Source organism: Anopheles coustani, chromosome 2, assembly GCF_943734705.1.
Source record: "Anopheles coustani chromosome 2, idAnoCousDA_361_x.2, whole genome shotgun sequence".
In the NCBI taxonomy this organism is placed as follows: Eukaryota; Metazoa; Arthropoda; class Insecta; order Diptera; family Culicidae; genus Anopheles; species Anopheles coustani.
This window is the reverse complement of record NC_071289.1, coordinates 24,896,240-24,914,951: the sequence shown is the minus strand read 5'-3', so window position 1 is coordinate 24,914,951 and position 18,712 is coordinate 24,896,240. Positions and strand designations below refer to the sequence as shown.

Sequence of the window (18,712 nt, the reverse complement as noted above, 5' to 3'; positions counted from 1 at the left end):
TATATATAATTAATACAAACTGTTTTATTTCTGGTTTGCTATTTGTTTATTTACCTGGTAGTTTAGCTTATTATATTACTATTCAATAATTAGAATCTTGTTTCTGTATGAAACATCTGACACTTTTGATGAGCAAAATTAAATAAAGAATAGAATATCTTCGATTGGGCGCGATTTTTGAAGAATATTCATTTCTTCGGTTACCTGCACTTCTACATCGATTTACTAGTAACCATCGAATGGATTTCAATCTCTTTCGCTTTCTTACCACACAGTGCGGTAAAGAGCCTGTCTAAGATAAATCTTCTATCCCGTGTTATACATAAGACACAGCGCTGTGTGGTGTTATGTCATATTTGTTATGTTTTTGTTTCATAAACAGTGAGTTCTATCTATTGAAATTGAAAATCTAATTGAGAATGTACCTTATAGTATTAAATAGTCGGTGTTGTAAATGTATGCCTGATTAAACGAACACCAATATAGGGCAAATGTGTAGCCACTTTTTCACCAGGTTTTATCGAATTTTTGAAAGATTTTCCGTTCTATCTACCTTCAGATCATGGCCTTACTATTAGAAAATTCATCAGTCCATTGGTGTAAGCGGTTTATATAATTTGTTTGAGTCCACAGGGACAGATTGTCAGTGAAGAACCAAGAGGACAGTGTGGGAACCAAGGGGCAACTCCTAATAGCCTACTGCCTGCTTTTGTGTGTAATCTCTTAATTATGTTTTATGGCCGGACTGGTCAGGTCCGTTCGATTCTGGGGCACGCAAATTAGAAACGAAACAATGCTTAGCAACACCATCATCGGGTGTTCTCGAACACCGGCCGGAAATTCAATTTAAAAGGTCTTTCAACCTACCTTGCCATAGGCCGTGAGGCCACCGTGCCGGACGTCATATTTCGGTGCATCCGCGCTGCTCGAGTCGGCCCACGTCGTGTGACAGGTCGAGGTGAGGGTCATATAGCGGACGCCCAGTGCATAGTAGATGCGTAGCACGCCAAGGGATCCGCCCAACGAGTGGCCACCCTCTACGCCGATTAAGGAACACATTTGACGGTTTTTGTGCGCCTGCACGATATCTGCGGGTGGGTGCGGTGAGAAGCAAATTCTAATTAGTGTCAACTACACGTGCAGTTTATAGAAAGGCGGTCCTGTAAGAGTGGTTTGGGAATGGTTGAACATTGCAATATCTGCAATGTACGCCGGACTCTACACGACCATAATGGTTGGACGTGAATATCCAACTTTCCCTGAACATGTGCACAGATAATGTATAGTGTTTAGTTTTCCCATATGAAATGAGTTAAAGTTTGAGTGACAATAATTGTGAAATATTTTTTATATATATGTATTTTAAGTTTAATGTCGAATCTTTCTTTGCTGAAGTATCCTAAATTCATTCTTTTGAGAAATAAAATTTAATTGCAACTTTGGTTTTTTTGGGTTACGATAAATGAAGTTTCTCTAACTATCTTCACCCAGACATGTTACATGTTCAGCGTTGTTCAAGCAGTCCTCTAATTTCTTTTTTAATCCCAATCGGCACGCGAATTGTTTTTAATGTTAAACATTTTTGTATTTGAAGTTACGCGAAAGCCCTAATAATAACGAACTATTGATCTATTGATCAATACCTACCGAACACCGAAGCACACGACGTCAGCTGTGGTGAGTAACGTTCTGTCAGTCTTTTAATTACGTCTATCTGTTCCAGCGTGATCTGCACCGCGTCCTTATGCTGTGCCTCGCACGGTACATACGCCGCCCAAAACTGTGGAAGAAAAACATAGAACGAATTGTTGAAAAGCACGGCCAACAAGCGAATTGATTTAACGCTGAACAAATGCACCACAATTAGGGTGAAGAATGGGTGCTGAATTAAACATTAGTCTTCAAACTAGCCGTTCGTGTCCGTGTTATGTTCGGAGTATATTTTCCGTTCGCGTGTGAAGCTTAAAACAAACGAAAATTGGAAAGAAAACTGCGGGAGCTTCCAACGCGCTACGAAGTGAAAGGATAAATTCTATTAATTATCAGCTCTTTTCATCTAATTTCCAGCAGGACGTATATAAACTTCGCTTCAAACTTTTCCGCCAATTGTCCAGCATCGGGTGGACGATCATGAAGCCCACTAATGGATGGCTGTTGGAAATCGACTTGCAATTGAATTACACCCAGCGGGAAGTGGAAACTCAAACGACCGGCAGCGTTTCGGTGGACAAGAGAATCGCTCGGCAATACGCTCTAAGCTAATTGACGATTGCTGGCACTGCTACCGTCGGTTGTCATTTCATTAAACTCGCGAGCACGTTTGACCCGATGGTGCAATGGTGGACACCAATGGGTGCTTTTCCAACCATCGGCATTAATTTGTTATCGCACCTCGCCCCGATAGCAATTACGATTAGAGCCGGGAGCGACAATCGTAGGATTTCTATTGTGAAAACGACAAAAGCGTATCCTTTGGTTGGGGTTGATTATTAGCTTAGTCGGAAGTGAAAGTTAAGTGGATTAGGAGGGCGACCGATTGAGAACTTACACTTCGGTTTTGCTAAGGAAGCGAAGTTCTGTGGAGGATGGAACATTATTGTGCCATTGAGGGTAATATCAATAAGCGTTGTATAATTGCAAGGTTCTTAACCAATAAATAAATTGTAGAAAAGTGTGAGAGCGTTGTTTCTACAAATAATTGAGAGGAGAATGCAAAATTCAAAGGAAAAGAATTTCAAATTGAGATCATTATTCATTCATTTAAACTTTGAATGTTGCTTCAGAAGCCCTTCTGCTAGTGAATGAAAGTGATTGTGATCAAACTTACAGATCGGAGCATTTCGAAGGGGTTTTTCTGGTTTCCTTTCATTCTCTTTTTTTTGTAACTGTGTTAACCCACATTGAATGGAGTGAAAATCTTTTCTTTCATTCCGTAGTGCACCATCCAAAATTTCATAATATTTCTGTTTATTTCACCTTCAAGGGTCAATAATATCCCTTCACGGTTGGGCAATCATCCACAGGGTTTGTGTGGGAACATTAAGGCACTCAATAAACCAATGGAGTCACGTGGTACTTCGTCTGTTGCAAAGGGATGATTTTCCGAAGGTAGGTTTGATAAAATTAATTTCTTCCTTCTTATTTCCAAATCTTCCTACTTCAACACAGTCATGCGCTAGAGAAATTGGTGTGAAGATAGGTAATTGGGAAGCTACGAATCATGGGTGAAAATAGCGCACGTTTTTTCCGAGGGTATAAGATTTTTTCGAGTACCACTAATGAAAGGGTTCATTTGCCTATTACATTACCACGTATTTTACATAACCTTTCGGTACAGCACAAAAAATTCCCGCGTAACGTTACATCATGTGCCCAATAAGCTTCTTATCGCCAGTAAGTTCGAGATTAATTTACATAATTTTTCAATCAGCATCATTTGTTTTCACCCGAAGGGCTTTTACAGTTTTTTTTTTAACAAAATCATCGTTCGGAAGCGCATGTTGATGGGTATTAAAACCGGTTTTTACATCTGGTATAAGAATTTGGTAATTCCTTTCCACCGAAAACGATGGACGAATTCAGTTGAAAGCAAATATCAAGAAAGGTCGCTTCGTTAACGAAAGGATTTAAGGAAGGTCGATGGGAGAAGCGAGAAGTGAATGTTTTACGTAACAGAACACGAGAGAGTAGTAGTTAATCAAAGGAAAATCGTAAAGAGGCATTCATTCCACCGTCGTCCCTATTGGTTGTAAATAAACATTGCGTACTTTGAAACTAAGGAGTTTTCAAAGTCTTTTGCCGGAACGGGTTACGCAACGATCGCAATTGAGTGTTAGGAACCCTAGGGCCTTGGAATGGGAGAAAATCAACCATCATTTAACCTCTTATTTTTTATTGCTTTTCAGTTTTATTTGTTTAGAAAATGCAACAATGAAGCATGTCTATATACAAGTTATAGTAATATCCTACAAAAAGTGAATTGAAGCTGATTTTGATTGTTTACTTTTCGTTTTAAAATAATACTTTTCATTTTAAAATTTACAATATTTAGAAGTCATTAGCTTAGAACAAAATTGACAGCAGCAATCAATAAACATAAATATTTTTAATAGCCCATATTAACAATTTTTCAACTTTCTTGCAAGGGTAAACGAACAGGCCAAACATTGTTTTGTAAATTTTACAACACCTCCTCTGCTTAATTGCAGTGCAATCACTTTTTTCTACTTTATTTGACAACTTGCATGACATGAAGCTGCTCATAAACTGGTATTGAAATTTAATTGCTCTTAAAATATATATCGATTTCTCAGAAAGGTACCCTAATTTTACCCACAGTTACATCAAACGCCTTCTTAAAGGTCGCAAAAGAGCAAGTGAGTGGTTAATGCGAATCCTTCTCTTTATCGTATCGTGCCCAAACTCCCACAAACTTTACCCTTATCGAATGGCGTTTCTTACGTTTGATTTGATCCTGAGACACGTCACATGACCTGTCGGGGTTGGAAAATTCAATTCATCGTGATGAGCGTTTGTATTTTTCATCATACGTTTAAACCGCTCGATAGAATATAAAATGAAGATAAAACGGTTCGGGGTTTTACTATCATTTTCTACGATTAATGTGCCCTGATGAAACAAAATGCCTCAGAAGGATCTACCGTTTCGTTATTACGGTGAAATAAATTTTCTGATTGCACATAAACCGTTCATTATGAAGGAGCCGGTATAAACGATCACAGATTGGAGGATCGCCATTTTGTGGCCGTATAAAGTGGAGCAAGGAACGTTAAATTTGTCAGTGTCTTGTTTGGAGGTTGCAGAAACGAGCCGTATTGGAGGTGTTTGTTAGAAGAGCATTATTTACGGGGTTTTCATAGTCATTATGTAATTCAATTATATGTGCTACGTCTTGGGTGAAAATGCTGAAACCAAAAATGATCATAACCCAGGTTAGATGGTTTACTACGTATGAAACATTGAATATTTTCAATTGAGTATAGTTTTCTAGTATAGACAAATCATGGAATTGTTTTGACAAATTCCAATGTGTATTTCATATCTCAGAGAAAGTGAAGATACAACTTAACCGTGATTGAAAAGGAATTATTAAACCTTACGACCGATCTTCCAGGAAACCTTTCGAAGAGGCACTGTTGATCGAGGAAACTTATTATTTCCCTCATTCTAACAAAACAGTAATATCAGGATGTCCGGTGGATGCGCGAAACATACAAACGTAAATTTTTTCAAGCTTAGATTTCCAGTGAATGAAGTTGAAAAAATGGATGCTGTATGAATCGTGATGAAGCGCTATCGCAAAAAGGTCGCGTTTCCTGTTCTCCAGTGCTCAGCTGATGGACTGGTTATTTCAAGATGATTTAAAAAGTACCGCACAAGAAAGAATAACAGTAAACCTTTGCATGAAGTAGGGATCAGATACTATACGCGATTAAAACATATCAATAAGAGGAAAAATGCACACACAGACCAGCAATTACTTTCGTTATATTATTGTTTACTAGCACATACTGTTGTCAGCGGATAAGTCTTACCTGGGAACTTATCCGACCCCGCTTTAGCCGCTGCAGGTCCGTATGGCTCCAGGCACTCTTCGACCAGGGTGATATCGACTTAAGGTCATCGTCAAACCTGCAACGAGGAAATAATCAAGACCAGCGTTGAAGATAAAGCTAGATTGAAAAAGTTATACTAATTGGACTTCGTGACGTAGCAGTTCGCAATTCCGTCACACACGGACACACACTCCAACAAACCAACAAGGTAGGAAAAGTATGAAGTTTCCACTCACCGAAAATCGTTTAGCTGATTGTGCAGGAATTTCCGTATGTTCCAGGGCAGATCGTTGTGGCCATCGATTAAAGGCACTGTATCGAGCAGCTGGGTGGCAACTTGAAGCCGCTCCTCCAGAGGGGCGCTGGAGGACACCTTGAGGGCGAATGGGACGGCCACCCCGGCCGCCCCCGCTATCAGCAGGATGGAGGTCACCGCAAGCCACTGCCTTGAGGGTAGATCCCACTCTACGGAAGGCACAAGAAAGAAAGCGCAAGGGAAAAGGAAACGGGGTTTTTGATTAGTTTTTTTTCCCAGGTTCAAGTGCAACGTACAGAAGAAAGCTGCGGGTGTCTAGTTTTTTTTCGATTGCATGATTCTTCCGGGCAGTATTTATCTTCATCTTGTAAAAAAAAAGTACTTAAATTGAACAAAGAATTTGTTTTACAAGAAAGAAAGGACGAAATAAAATATTGGTACTTTCATCGTCCACCGTTGAATAAAACATATATTAAGCAGCGTAATGTAGCGTTCAAAAGTTCCATAATACAACTTTGAACTTATATAGAAAGTTCTACTAGGTAGAAATGCTTGGTTTTTAGTTGATGCTATATTAATAATTACATTATTTATATTTCAATAAATTGGATTCGGGAAAGACATAATTTCTTCCTTTTTGTTAGCCTCTCCATAATGATATAACGATGTTTTTTGGTGTAAAACATATTATTTTTTCATAATTTAAACGGGATCCACATTTATCCTCCATTCGGGAATTTTGCATCGATCTAAGAGGAAATTGGTAATTGATTTTTGTTAAGCTTCTGTTAATTTTGCGAACATATTAGATTCTATTGTAGCTTAAGCCATTGTAATAGTCATTAGATAGGGCCAAATTAAGTTTATTTTGTGCATTTCATTTTGAAAATCTGAACCAAATGAAAAGCGTTTCTGATTAGCTGCATTTTGCCGTTCATTGTCAAGATAACTAACTGTATCTTGTTAATCCGCTGCGTTGCTGAAGCTTCATGGAGATACAAAGCAGTTGCATAGATTTAAGGAGAACTACTCGTTAGCGTGAATCTGCTAGCACCCGCTAGAATCGTGCCTACGAAAACAACTGAATTAAGTTGGATTTTATGCTGCCAAGATAGTTGTTTGCGCCCTCTGAAATACGGCATCATTTAACGGAATGCAATTAGCTTCCAGGCACAGAAGCTTTTTACGGCGTGGAGCATGGCTAGAAAAAATCTTTCAACCCGGTTCCTTCTTCTCATCGCTCTGCTCCGTAATCTACGCAGAAATGCAGTGTTATCGTTTGAGCCAAGAATCACACAGTCTGCTTCCACGAAAAGGGCCTTCATTACCCGTTCCTTTATTCGCGCGTATCGTCCTCCCGGTTAGGGGAAGTCCATCCATCAGGCACTTTCGTACCCCGCTGTGTGTTAGTGCATGTTTTACTGCTTGTCAACAGCTCGAAAACTTTACTGCCCAAGGGCCCTGATTAGCATCCATTTGTTGCACCGGGCGAGGTACCGGTACCGGTGTCTCACGGAGCAACTGAAGGGGGTTTTGCGCTCGAGTGCGCTGGAACTAAATTGCAATGATGTTTATTTCTATGCTTTTCGACGTCCGGGTTTTCAACCCACTAAGTTTTCGTTATTTTTTTTTCGTATCTGCCTTTCGGATGGAAAATCTTTCAGGTTTCGATGGGTTTGCGACCCTCTTCTTGGAAATGCGCTCAACAACCAACATTGTTGAGGTTGTGCTTGTTTGATAATAACCCGTGTCTGTTTTTTATATCTCACTGAATACCGTAACGAACCGAACACAAACTAACTGTGCAGTAATGGAAAAGCGTGTTGTTCTCATTTGCTATGTTTACGTTTCTGAATCTGGCTATTTAACTCTAATCTCAGATGAAGAAAATGTTTACACAAATTCGTCTAAATGGACGAACTGACCATTGTTGGCAAAATTTATTGTAGACCGCAAAACGCTCAACATTTTTGCATCTCGTTACATTAAACCACAGCGTTTCAGTTTCGTATCGTATATGCTCGAATCCCGTACAGTCAAAAGTGTTCATTTCGCTTATTGCTTTTTTTTAAATTCCTACTAGCTGATTATTTCATTAAACGAATGTAAAAATTATGTTTTAAATAAAAAGTGTTTTTTTTAAACTATTTTAGATAATTGTAAAAACTTTGATAAGTTATCGAAATTGTTATTTTGGTATTGTAAAACTATAATCTTCAATCATGGCTTAAAGTAAAATGCTCAATCAGAAGCATAAAAGTTATAAAAGGAACATATTTAAACATTATTTAAACGATCAAATAATCATCAGAAAAACTTCATTCAAAAATTTGATCAACCTTTCGCGTAAGAAAACTGATGCAATCTTCTGGAAACTATATTCCGCAGAACCTCAAAGAGGAGATGGTAAGAATTCCTTCCCCAATACTTACTTGATGATCCCGAGCCGGTGCTGCTGGAACCCCGACTGGGACACTGGCGATGCTTCCAGGGATGAGCTGGCTGAAGCTTATTGGGCGTTCCGTTGAGACTGCACGACGAAGGAAATCCATCGCCAGCACCCATAACTCCTCCGAGACCACCGGGGATAATGGTGGTACCCGGCGGAGGATCCAGCGCCGATCCGAAGTATTGCGACGGGTTGAAGTTGAAGTTGCTGAGTGAGTTCGAGAAGTGGTGAGACGCGATAAGGTTGCTCTTGGCCGAGCCCGCCTGGTACGTCTGGTTCACGTTACAGGTGCTGGCGTGGTGCCCCATACCGGGTCCTTGGTGGTGAAACGGACCGTCACTTCCGAGACCCGTGAAGTGGCCGCCCAATGGGAAATCCGTGGCGCCCACCGGTAGGTGTCCGTTCGCTCCAATTGTGTTGTACTTTGTGGGCAAACCTCCGAGGCCTTCGTATCTCGGGATGTACATCCCGCCTCCGCCGCTGACCGGTTCCACCGGATGGTGGTGACCATGGTGGGGCTGGTAAAGCTGGTACAAATGGCCACCGTCCATCGCGTCCTTAAGCGGCAGCTCGGTCGGCTCGCCGGCGTAGTAGTGGTGGTGCAGATAGTTGTCGTCGAAGTAGTAAGGCGGATACGGTTTCGTTGGCTCACCTCCAAGTGCGTCATGGTCGTTTCCATTCGCGCCGGAGGGTGCACCGGTGACGTTACCATTCATCAGGTCCACCATCATCACCGGAAGCGGCTCGGTATTCAGCTTTGACTTTCCATTCGCATTAGCACCGGTTCCGGCGACGGTGGAAGATCCCTTACTGTTTGCCAACGGTTTGCCAGATTTCAGTGTTGATTTTAGCGTCCCACCTCTGGAAGCGTCGTGCGATGAGGCAAAGTTGAAAAGATCCGGCTGATTCATGGCGGGCTGGTAACTTCCGTTTCCGATTAGGCCTTCCCGGTTGCCTAGTGACGAGCTGAGCTCGTGCATCGTTGGCTGCTGATGTTCGCCGTGCCCCGGTTCCGGCGCAACAGGTTGCTGCACAACACCACAGCCATATCCATACGAAGGCCTTCGGTTGAGTGGGGGAGGTGGTGGAGGTATCATGTCTTCGCTGTACGAATCGTCCTGCAAATGAACCACACAAGAGAAGAAATATTGAAGCAAGGGATTTATGAATTGTAAATCGATTTTTGATAAGTGAGTAGCTGCACAAACAACAGATATTTGTAAATAACTTTTTGATGTTGTTGAAGTTTGATTTACGAGAGATTGTCGATCCAAATTATTGTAGGTTTTAATAACTGTATATTAATGTTATTATATGTAGAGGGAATATCATTTCTCAACCAACTTAATGTATATTGAGGAATTAAATTGTCTTTTTGCTGTTGTTAAACTTTTGCTTACCAAACAGCTCATTTGATTAGTTAATGTGTTTGTTTTATTCTTTTGAAACATTTAAGCTAAAAACATTGAATACTCAAACCAAATATATTTTTGACGTTTTCTCTATATAGAACGTAAACTTTTAAGTATTGGTCATCTTTGTTGGATATTTCGCTAAAAACTGTGCTTGCGAAGGAAATAAAAAGCTATTATGACAACAATAAAACCGTTTTTATTCCAGTTGTTTCTGCTCTTGCCTGTGGGAGTTTTTCGTCATGCGTTTTCCTCTGCCTTAACGCTTGATTGCGTCTAAATTTCAGTGAAATTAATTGCTTCCCTAGAGCCATCGCACGCTGCTTCGGGTTGTCCCACGCGGAGTTGGCTTCTGGGCACGTGTTTTTAGAGTTTCGCCGTTCGGGGCCATACGGGAAGCGATAGAACTCATCCATAAGCACGTAATAAATGGTTGCTGGCGCGAAGGAAATCTATTTTTCTCGCTGCTCAACCGCAGAAAGCGCTGCCTTGTCACAAAGCGACACGCCGTGCAGCTGTTGCGCCCCGGGACGCCACGGAAACGCTAACGACTGGACGATCCTGGCCGAGTTTACTCAGCTGTATCCCGGACCGAATGCAACCGGCTTCGTCTCTCGAACCCCGATTCGCTCGAAAGCTGACGTGTTCCGCCGAGCGGCGAAATATTTCTGAAGCAGAACCGCAACAAACCCACGGAAAAATGCAAAACTGGCCAGCCAAGGGCAGCACGCCATCGGCGCGGCCAGGAAATTGTAGCAGAAAAATGACCCGACTACGGCAGATGGTGCGGATATTTATGACATTGTCGCGCTATGGAAATGAGGAAAATAAATGTTTCCCGAGGTTGATGGAAATGAAATGCACAATGCCCACCGAGGCATTGCGATGGTTGACCGTGTTTCCGTTGGACATTCGTCTGCAAATGTTCACCAGCATCATCTACATTCCATCCCTTTGTCGGACCATTCTTGATCTACACTTTTCATCCCCCGATTTCTGACGCTTTTTCGTTAGCTCGGTCCACTGTAGTTATCTTTTTTTCTTGCTGTGGAATTAATTTCCATTCTCTCCCACACAATGTTCCCTTTTTATTTGTTTTCCTCCTTTAATTTGTTGTCCAGACTTCCATCGCACCAAGTTCGACTGGATAGAAACATGACTAAGGGTTCACGTGTATCGTGCTTTGCTATCTCTGCATTTTGTTTCATGTTTTCTCTACTCCTTTAAAATAATGACTGGCAGATTGCTGATAACGAATGAAAGAGGACGGATAACAGTAAAACGAAAAGCCGACAAATATCTTTACAGTAGACAGGTTCGGCTGAAACAAAAAGCTTCTGACAAACTTTGGAAGAATAATGAAGGCATAAACCTAACAGTCGGACGATGAAGAATCATCAGCATGATTGCCTTCGTACGAAGGAATAAAATATATTTTTTGTACTAGCATTTTATTCTTTCATTCCACAAATGTTTTTGTTGATTGCTTAACATTTTAGTGCAGGGAAGTTTGAATAATTAATAAATTATAGTCACAATTCACTGCACTGCACATTTGAACTAGCATATATTCTCAGTATTTATGAAATTGTGTTGGCTTTTTGTTTCTATGAAAGTTGTAAAACAACTGTTACATTTCTTCACAGTTTAAAGTGTCTAGTGTTTTCGATGAAAACTTACTTTTGACAAATTATTTATTTATTTGACGTTCATTAGATAATTTAAAACAGAAAACCAACTAACAATTTGCAGTAAAAGAGAATTCTTTGTGTAAACTTGACTCAGGGTAGTCTTTTTTATCTACTGACTAAGTCAAACGAGTACCGCATCCCATTTGAATCTATTACTTTCCAACCTGAATCGTAATCCGTCTAGGGTAAGGGTAGGAAAAAAAAAACTTTCCCCGAGATGCTATCGACGAAGCATTTAGCCTGCTTCAAACTGAGCAGCTGGGGCGTGAAAATGGAGTGCCAATTTGCAAACGGAATTCCATCTCTCAAAGCCCTTGAATGCTATCCAGATCGGTTTCCGATAAGGTCTAAGAAACTCGCTCTTCGGTTGGCGAGACAAAGCAGGAATGTGCAATTTCCCACCCGTCCCCCGGCAACCATTCCCGGCATTCTGCAATCCCCCCGGAAAAGGCGGTCGGAAGGACATTCCATAAATAATACTCCAAAACCAGTGGCCGCAAAATAGTATGGCCAATAAATTTGGCCCCGTGTTCGACCACGGAATCCCCAGGTTTACTGGAAACTGAAACCCGGTGTTGGTCGGGATGGCTTTTAAATAATTTATGACCGGAAGTGCCATGGACAGTCACGTATAGGCGCGTGCACGAGCGGGGAAGAAATGAGGAATTGGCTCGTTTTTCCAGTCCAAGTTTCTACGGGGTTTAATCGATAGAAAATATTTTTCGCCTTTGTTTTTGATGATACAGCGGTTTTTGCCTGCTTCCGTTAGATACGGGTTTTCCGTCCAACTGTCCCCAAAGTGATAGGTTTGTTTAGCCTGGTACATCCCACTACGGACGTTTAGTGAAAGTGAATGTGGGGGAGTTTGAGGGAACGAACAGAGAGAGGGTTTGAATTATTGTCTATTTTTCTTTTGCGGAGTTTTACATCTGAGGTTCAATAAAAGCAAACAAGTAAACACCACCGAGGCGAAATTATTTTTTGTGATGAGTACGTGACGAAATTTAATGATTATTTCTATTGCTACCCTAGATTTGTTGTTCAGTTTTAGCTTTACAAATATATCTCATTACTATCAGTAACTTTTAATAAACAAAACTATTTTTTAAAACTTCTTTATGTTCGAGTTATCAAAAGGTTGAATGATCTCTTTTTCAAAAAAGGCATACTAAACAGACGACAAAAGAATGACACTTTTCAAACTTACCTCCGCATAATTATCACCTCCTCGTGGGAACTGTGGTCCGTGTTGGCAGTCGAATTTGAGCATGCCGACTGCTGCCGTTGCCTTACACGGGTTTCCGGTACCCTTGAGCCCGTTGCTGGCTGCCGTTAGCAGGGGCGGAGGGGTCGGCGTCGGTGTGGAAGCGGAGGAAACCGGCACGGATGCACCGGTAATGCTCGAGTGGCGCTGCATCACCGGAGCCACCATGCTGAGGTCGCCGGTCGATGTGGCGAGATGCTGCGAGGTAGTTTACCGTGGAGTTTCCAGTAAATTTCCGAAGGTTTCGTTGAGAATTTCGTGGGAAGAAAATGAAGCACTAGTGCATTAGTGTCGGTTTTCCACCAATTTTCACATCGTGCCAAAAACGGAGCGTGCAGATCGTTTCGTGAAGTCGGTTTCGGCGATGTTCCTTGGTGTAGATGGAGGCGCTTCACACACGCTTTGTTGTGGCCGTGGCACGTGTTTGGGTTTTGGGTGGGTGGTCGTGTGTGGGGAAACTCAACAATGGTCACTACAAACAACCGAAAGTACCGGAGGGCAGTGGAAAGTAACTTGGTGGTAATTCGCTGCAAAATGATGACGAAACGCTCTCGCTCGAGTTGTTCGAGCACATAGAGCATACATTCAGGAAGCCAACGTGAACAAAGTACGTCAACTGAGGACTCGAAAGGCCACCCACCGCATGAAGCATAATGCCGGGTAATGAGAAAAGCGGATGCCGGCAGAAAGCTGGCAAAACGCTGGTTGAGTTTTCATTAGCAAATTAGTTTTCTCAAGCCTTTCGTCGTCATCGTCATCGTTGTGGCGATGGCGGTGAGTAGGTGGGTAAGGGAGAAAGCTAATTGTGTCTATCATTGTTTAAATTTGATGCGAACTCGGTGCGTACGGTTTCCGCGCCTCGAGCGTGCAACTGCTCTGCTAAGTTGTGTTAGGTTTGTTGAGGGCGGAATTAATTCAGGAAGCCCTGAGCCATGTTTTACTTCGGTTCATCTTGTTTGGTTCGGACATTTATTGCGTAAGAGGATCTAGGGATTGCGAAGCAATTAGAAGACCCTTGCGAGGCTTTAAGAGCACTTCAACGTTGCGAAACAGATACAGTTCCGAATCGATAAATTAAACCATGATTGTCTATGAATCGCTGGTTAGTCACCGAAAACACTTAAAAATAAATTTGGAGCTTGAGTAGTTTTGTTTATCCACTGGCGGGTTTGTTACGGTTGGTTAATTTCAAATGCTTTCAAATAATTGTCTGGTATCCTCTCCATTAAGTTACGCACACATTCCGGCTGAATCCCGGAACTATTATCATGTTTACGGTACGAATCCAAATGACCCGCTCTAACGCCATTTGCTTAAAGCCGAAAACTTGCGTTTAGAGAGCCGTTAAATACGGCACTCAAACACGCAACAGTCAACCTAACGAACGCACACTTCTTCGGAAAATGACCCATGCGGCCACCGTTACAACATGTTTTGCTTAGGAGAAAAAAAAACCGTCTCCCGCCATACGACTCCACGGCACGACCGCAATCGCTGGGGGGAAATAAAATCACAACCAGAAACGGAACGGAATTAACACTTACCAGCTTTCCCATCGAGCCAAACTTCTTCTGGCGGTCCTTCTCCAGCCGTAGCAGGATTTGTGCGTTCTGCTCACACGTGTACGTGTGCTGGCGTGGATTTTTCCTGTCCAGACTGTACTGATATAATGGCCTTAATGGATTCGGTATTATCTGTAAATATTTGATCCGGACAGCGAGATGAGAAATTCGGAACGAAACGAAATGTTGCGCTGGTGAGTGGAGGTAATATAAAACGTTAAAGATGTGAATGAATATGTGAGAGATAACAAAAAAGTCAGAGTTGGAAACGATAGAGCAAGAGCACGAAATATGAGATGTAGGCAAAATTTGGTTTCGGAAAATGGTTTGGGATTTTCACTTAATCCAGAAAATCTATTCCAATCGTTCACTTCGTTGTACGACACAGTAGAAAATGTTCAAATACAAGTCACAAATGTAGGCCAGCAAACGCTACGGAGTTTCTTGGCAAGTCATCTCACACTCAAGTCCAACGAGAAAGCTTATGTGCTAGAGAGCAAACATTCAGCAAACAAAGACAACATATGGAATGACAGATAAGGACATAATAGTGACACTTTCACACATTAGCACATTTGAAGCACGCCAACTGCCACGAGGTACGGTCGAGCAACTATCGGAAGCCCTATCGTTCAGTGAAGCAACATGTTCGAATGCCATTACGTTCCCGTTATTGGATAATTTGTGTAATTACGTCCTTTGGTCGGGTCCGGGTCGTTCATGAAAGAAACAAAGCAGGAAATGCAAACACAAAGATCGCTGTCATCTCAAAAGACAACATCGTCAACGAAACCGATTGCCGATGTATTTCCAAATGCCGCAATCAACAGTAAAGATGGCAACTTGGCTATGCACCAAACGGGATCGTTTGCCTATCGGTTTATTGAGCCATACTAATTGAAGCTCTGGAGACCACAGATTGGTGTCAATTATCGTTATCGGGCCACATTAGAGGACCCCACACAACACGAAGTCGTATTAAGTTGAATAAATTGAATCTCATATTAGTATATTTCGAATCGGAATCGCAGTATGCATAGACAATGTACGAGCAATGTATATTCTTTGATGCATATGATGCCGATTAAGAATGTAATACGATTTTCTTTATGCATACGTATAGATATACGAACAATGTACGGCTGATGTAGATCGTAAGTCGTATATGTTGCCGACTTAGAAAATATACGACTAAACGTATACATTTTGAACAATGTACGGTTAGCGCCTCCACTTTTGTACGTATAGGCATTATTTTAGCATCATTTACGATTCAATCATATTGCATAGAAGTACGATTATTTCAAGTTGATATTCGATTTACATGCATATGTGTTGTGTGGGACGTTTCTACAGAAGTACCTCAAGGTGGTAAAATAAATTTCAGAGAATCACCTGCATTTACATATTTGGTTCAATTCCTGAGTACAATGCTAGCTGGTATGATGTAAAATAGGGATGATTCCTTACCATGCCTACCGTGGATTAAGCTGTTTCATTGTTTTGAAAATTCTTTTTGTATAAAAGTTGTTTTTGTTTTGAAACAAAATTCGAAAATGTCAAATGTTTATAATATTTATCACAGAAACTTCCAATATGTAATGTCTACGAAAGCAAATCTGTATTCCATAAGGGTTCTTATTTTTAATTTATATTTTCAGTGCCTTCAAACTCATAATAAAAGCATACATACAAACAACATCAATTTATTGAACTTTGCTGACACCTAGAACCGAAGAACGCCACTGCAGAGCCAATACCGTCGGTAATAAAAGCATTATCATTACTGGGGGCAAAGTTCATTTTGGAAACAGATCCAACGCGGCCGTTCCACTTCATTTGAAAAAAAGACATGAATAAAATACCCGCATCTGCAATCTAGCTGATTTTACCGTTAGAAAAACGAAAAGCTCCAAACGATCGTTTGGTGTGAAAATGGAATTCGCAATTTGAATCCCTGCGATAAGATCCGGCCTTTAATCCAGCTTATTCTATTTGACTCTCTCTTTTTTCGTCCCTTTTCTACAAGACTACCCTCCAAGACACCACTCGGAAGGCTCGAGATGGTCCGTAGGTTGGATGGGTCTTTTTTTTCAGGATGTCTAAACTTCTACGGGGGAACGACGGTTGTCGGTATCGGTGGTGTTTTTGTAACGATTGCCTCGGGTGGCTCAAGTATCGACGTTACATTACGCCACTGGCTACGCCGAAAAGTACACAGTAGGGGGCAAACCATGATGATAATGTGATTAAGAAAATTAATTACAAACTTCCAGCACCGTTGGCTTGGCCTGAAGTTTGGGGGGTGGGGGTCGCGAAGTCAGCAGGTTATGTCACCACCCGCGGTTGGCCGTAAGGTCATTTATCGCACTTAGCGGGGGCCAGAAAGTGAAGACATTTCGGTGATGTCTTTGAAGAAGAAACGATAATACCGACGAGCTGTTATCGACTTTGTTGTTTGGGCCAATTTTGATGGTATTTCAGCTTTGACCGCCTACAACATTCCTAAGTTTAGAAAGCCTCGTGGCATGTGGCATGAATAGCACCTTGCTTACAAAAACCGAAATTCCTTTATGAGAGCAGGAATTTTTCCAATAAGCTAAGATTTATTATAACAAATACGAAAAAAAAATAAATATCATTGCAGAGAAATTTTGATTGGATTTGTTTTGGCAACTTACACACATTTACAGAGTTCTTAAACTCAGGATTACATTTCTCTTTTCAAAATTAAAGACACCAAATAAAACTTTAAAATATCTTTACAAACCATTATCAAAGATGGTATGAAAACAAACCATGAACTAGGTGTTTTTGTATATAAACTTTAATTGAGTAGAAGTAACATCAAAATGATCATTCATATTTACACGATATCTACTTTTCTTGGATAATATATCAATAGTCAGCATAATTTAAATAATAAAAAGCCGAAACAGCTTTTCCAGTAAGCTACACCTTTAAACGAATTGGTAAGTAATACGTTTGTTGTGCCCACTAAAGGCTATTTCATTTTTCTGTTGAAAAATTGTCGGTCCGATTCTCAATTGAACAACCGATAATAATGAGACAATTTTTTGGTGCAGAAACATGCAACTGTATTATAGCTTTCCACCCCCAGGGTTAATGTACCGACCAAACATCCTCGATGGAATCGTAAGGGCAAAAATCATCTCCAGGCAGTCGAGGCGTCCCTTTCCACAATAGTCCACAAAGGCACCATAAAAGTCAGTGCCAGTGATTAACAAACCATATCGGTCATTTCATGCTTCTCGTAACCCGGAGTTTTACGTTGCATGAAAAATGGATGGGACGAAAAATGATGCGAAAGCCAGATGAAAACGAAAAAGGAATGCGATGGAAAGAGGAAATGCTTGGTAATAATGACTTACTCACCTCCGTTTCCGCATCACAGCTGCACAGCGAGAGAGTGCTTAATCCACCGGGGCCACGCCGGAGGCTGTTCCGGTTCCCGCCGAACCCCGCCGAGACTTCCCCGTGGCCGATGGTGTTGGTGGCATTTTTCAATATCGAGCCACCACCGACGCCGCCGCTTCGAGTGAGTGTGGCCGTCGCCGCGACCGTCGCTGAGATAGGGTAGGTGCTTGGAGGCGGTTGCGGCTGTTGTTGTTGAGTGTGTTGTTGCTGTGTGTGCTGATGGTGGTGTTGATGATGATGCTGGCGATGGTGGGTATGGTGCTTGTGGCGATGGGACTGGCTGTGCTGGGGATGCTGGTAATCGGATTGCGAGGACGAGCAGGTCGAGTAGCTGTCGTTGTCCACGTGCTGCTGCTGCTGCTGCTGCCGACTATACTCGCGGAGCTTCTGCTGGTGCAGCAGGACCTGCGTCTTTATCGTCTGATCGGTGTTATTTACATTTAAATTGGATTTCCCGCCGTAGCTGTTGCGGAGCGTGTGGAAGCGTTTAAAATCCTCCCCGAGCGTGGCTTCCGTTTTTACGCCGTGCGTTAGTTTGGTACTCGAGCCCACACACTCGGTGTTGCCAGCATCCGGTCCGGGAGGCGTCGGCGTTGGCGTACCGATCCCCCCAACCGAGGTCGACTGTGTGCTGGTCGAATTTTTCGAGCCCCAGCCCTGCGCCAGACCGGAACCGGCGCCGGATCTCGTTCCGACCTGGTGGAGATGGTAATGGCCGTTCGTGGAGCTCCCGCTCCGGTCCAGACTTCCATGGCCACCGAAGCCCCGTTCGATCGTATTGGCATGCTGGGGTTTTTTCGTCCGCTGATGATGGCTATTGTTGCGTTTCAACGAGCCGCTTCTGGAGGAGCTTCCGTTGCCGGTTGTGATAGCGTTGCTGGCAACACGAACATAATCGGTCGCAGCCCCCGAGGGTTGAACCGGACCCGGCGGGGATAGCGCTGATTGCGCATCGATTTTGCCATTGTGTTTTTGGTGTTTGCCGCTTCGATTGATGTCGGTCATTTTGTGGGACCGCGCGTCGACGACAGAAGGTCTAGCGGTTCAAAGGTGAAACTATAAAA

General features: G+C 42.2%; 1 protein-coding gene across 1 annotated transcript in view; it reads right to left on the bottom strand.

Annotated features, from left to right (window-relative positions):
- LOC131263643 (uncharacterized) overlaps positions 1-18,653 on the bottom strand; it is a 31,407-nt gene extending 12,754 nt beyond the window's left edge. Inside the window, exons 1-8 of the mRNA XM_058265874.1 lie at positions 17,607-18,653; positions 14,193-14,342; positions 12,592-12,846; positions 8,265-9,399; positions 5,813-6,041; positions 5,556-5,652; positions 1,648-1,780; positions 868-1,088 (exon numbers count right to left, since the gene is read on the bottom strand). Coding sequence (XP_058121857.1) covers positions 868-1,088; positions 1,648-1,780; positions 5,556-5,652; positions 5,813-6,041; positions 8,265-9,399; positions 12,592-12,846; positions 14,193-14,342; positions 17,607-18,653 — 3,267 coding nt within the window. The remainder of the gene's footprint in view (positions 1-867; positions 1,089-1,647; positions 1,781-5,555; positions 5,653-5,812; positions 6,042-8,264; positions 9,400-12,591; positions 12,847-14,192; positions 14,343-17,606) is intronic.
- Positions 18,654-18,712: the final 59 nt, after the last annotated feature.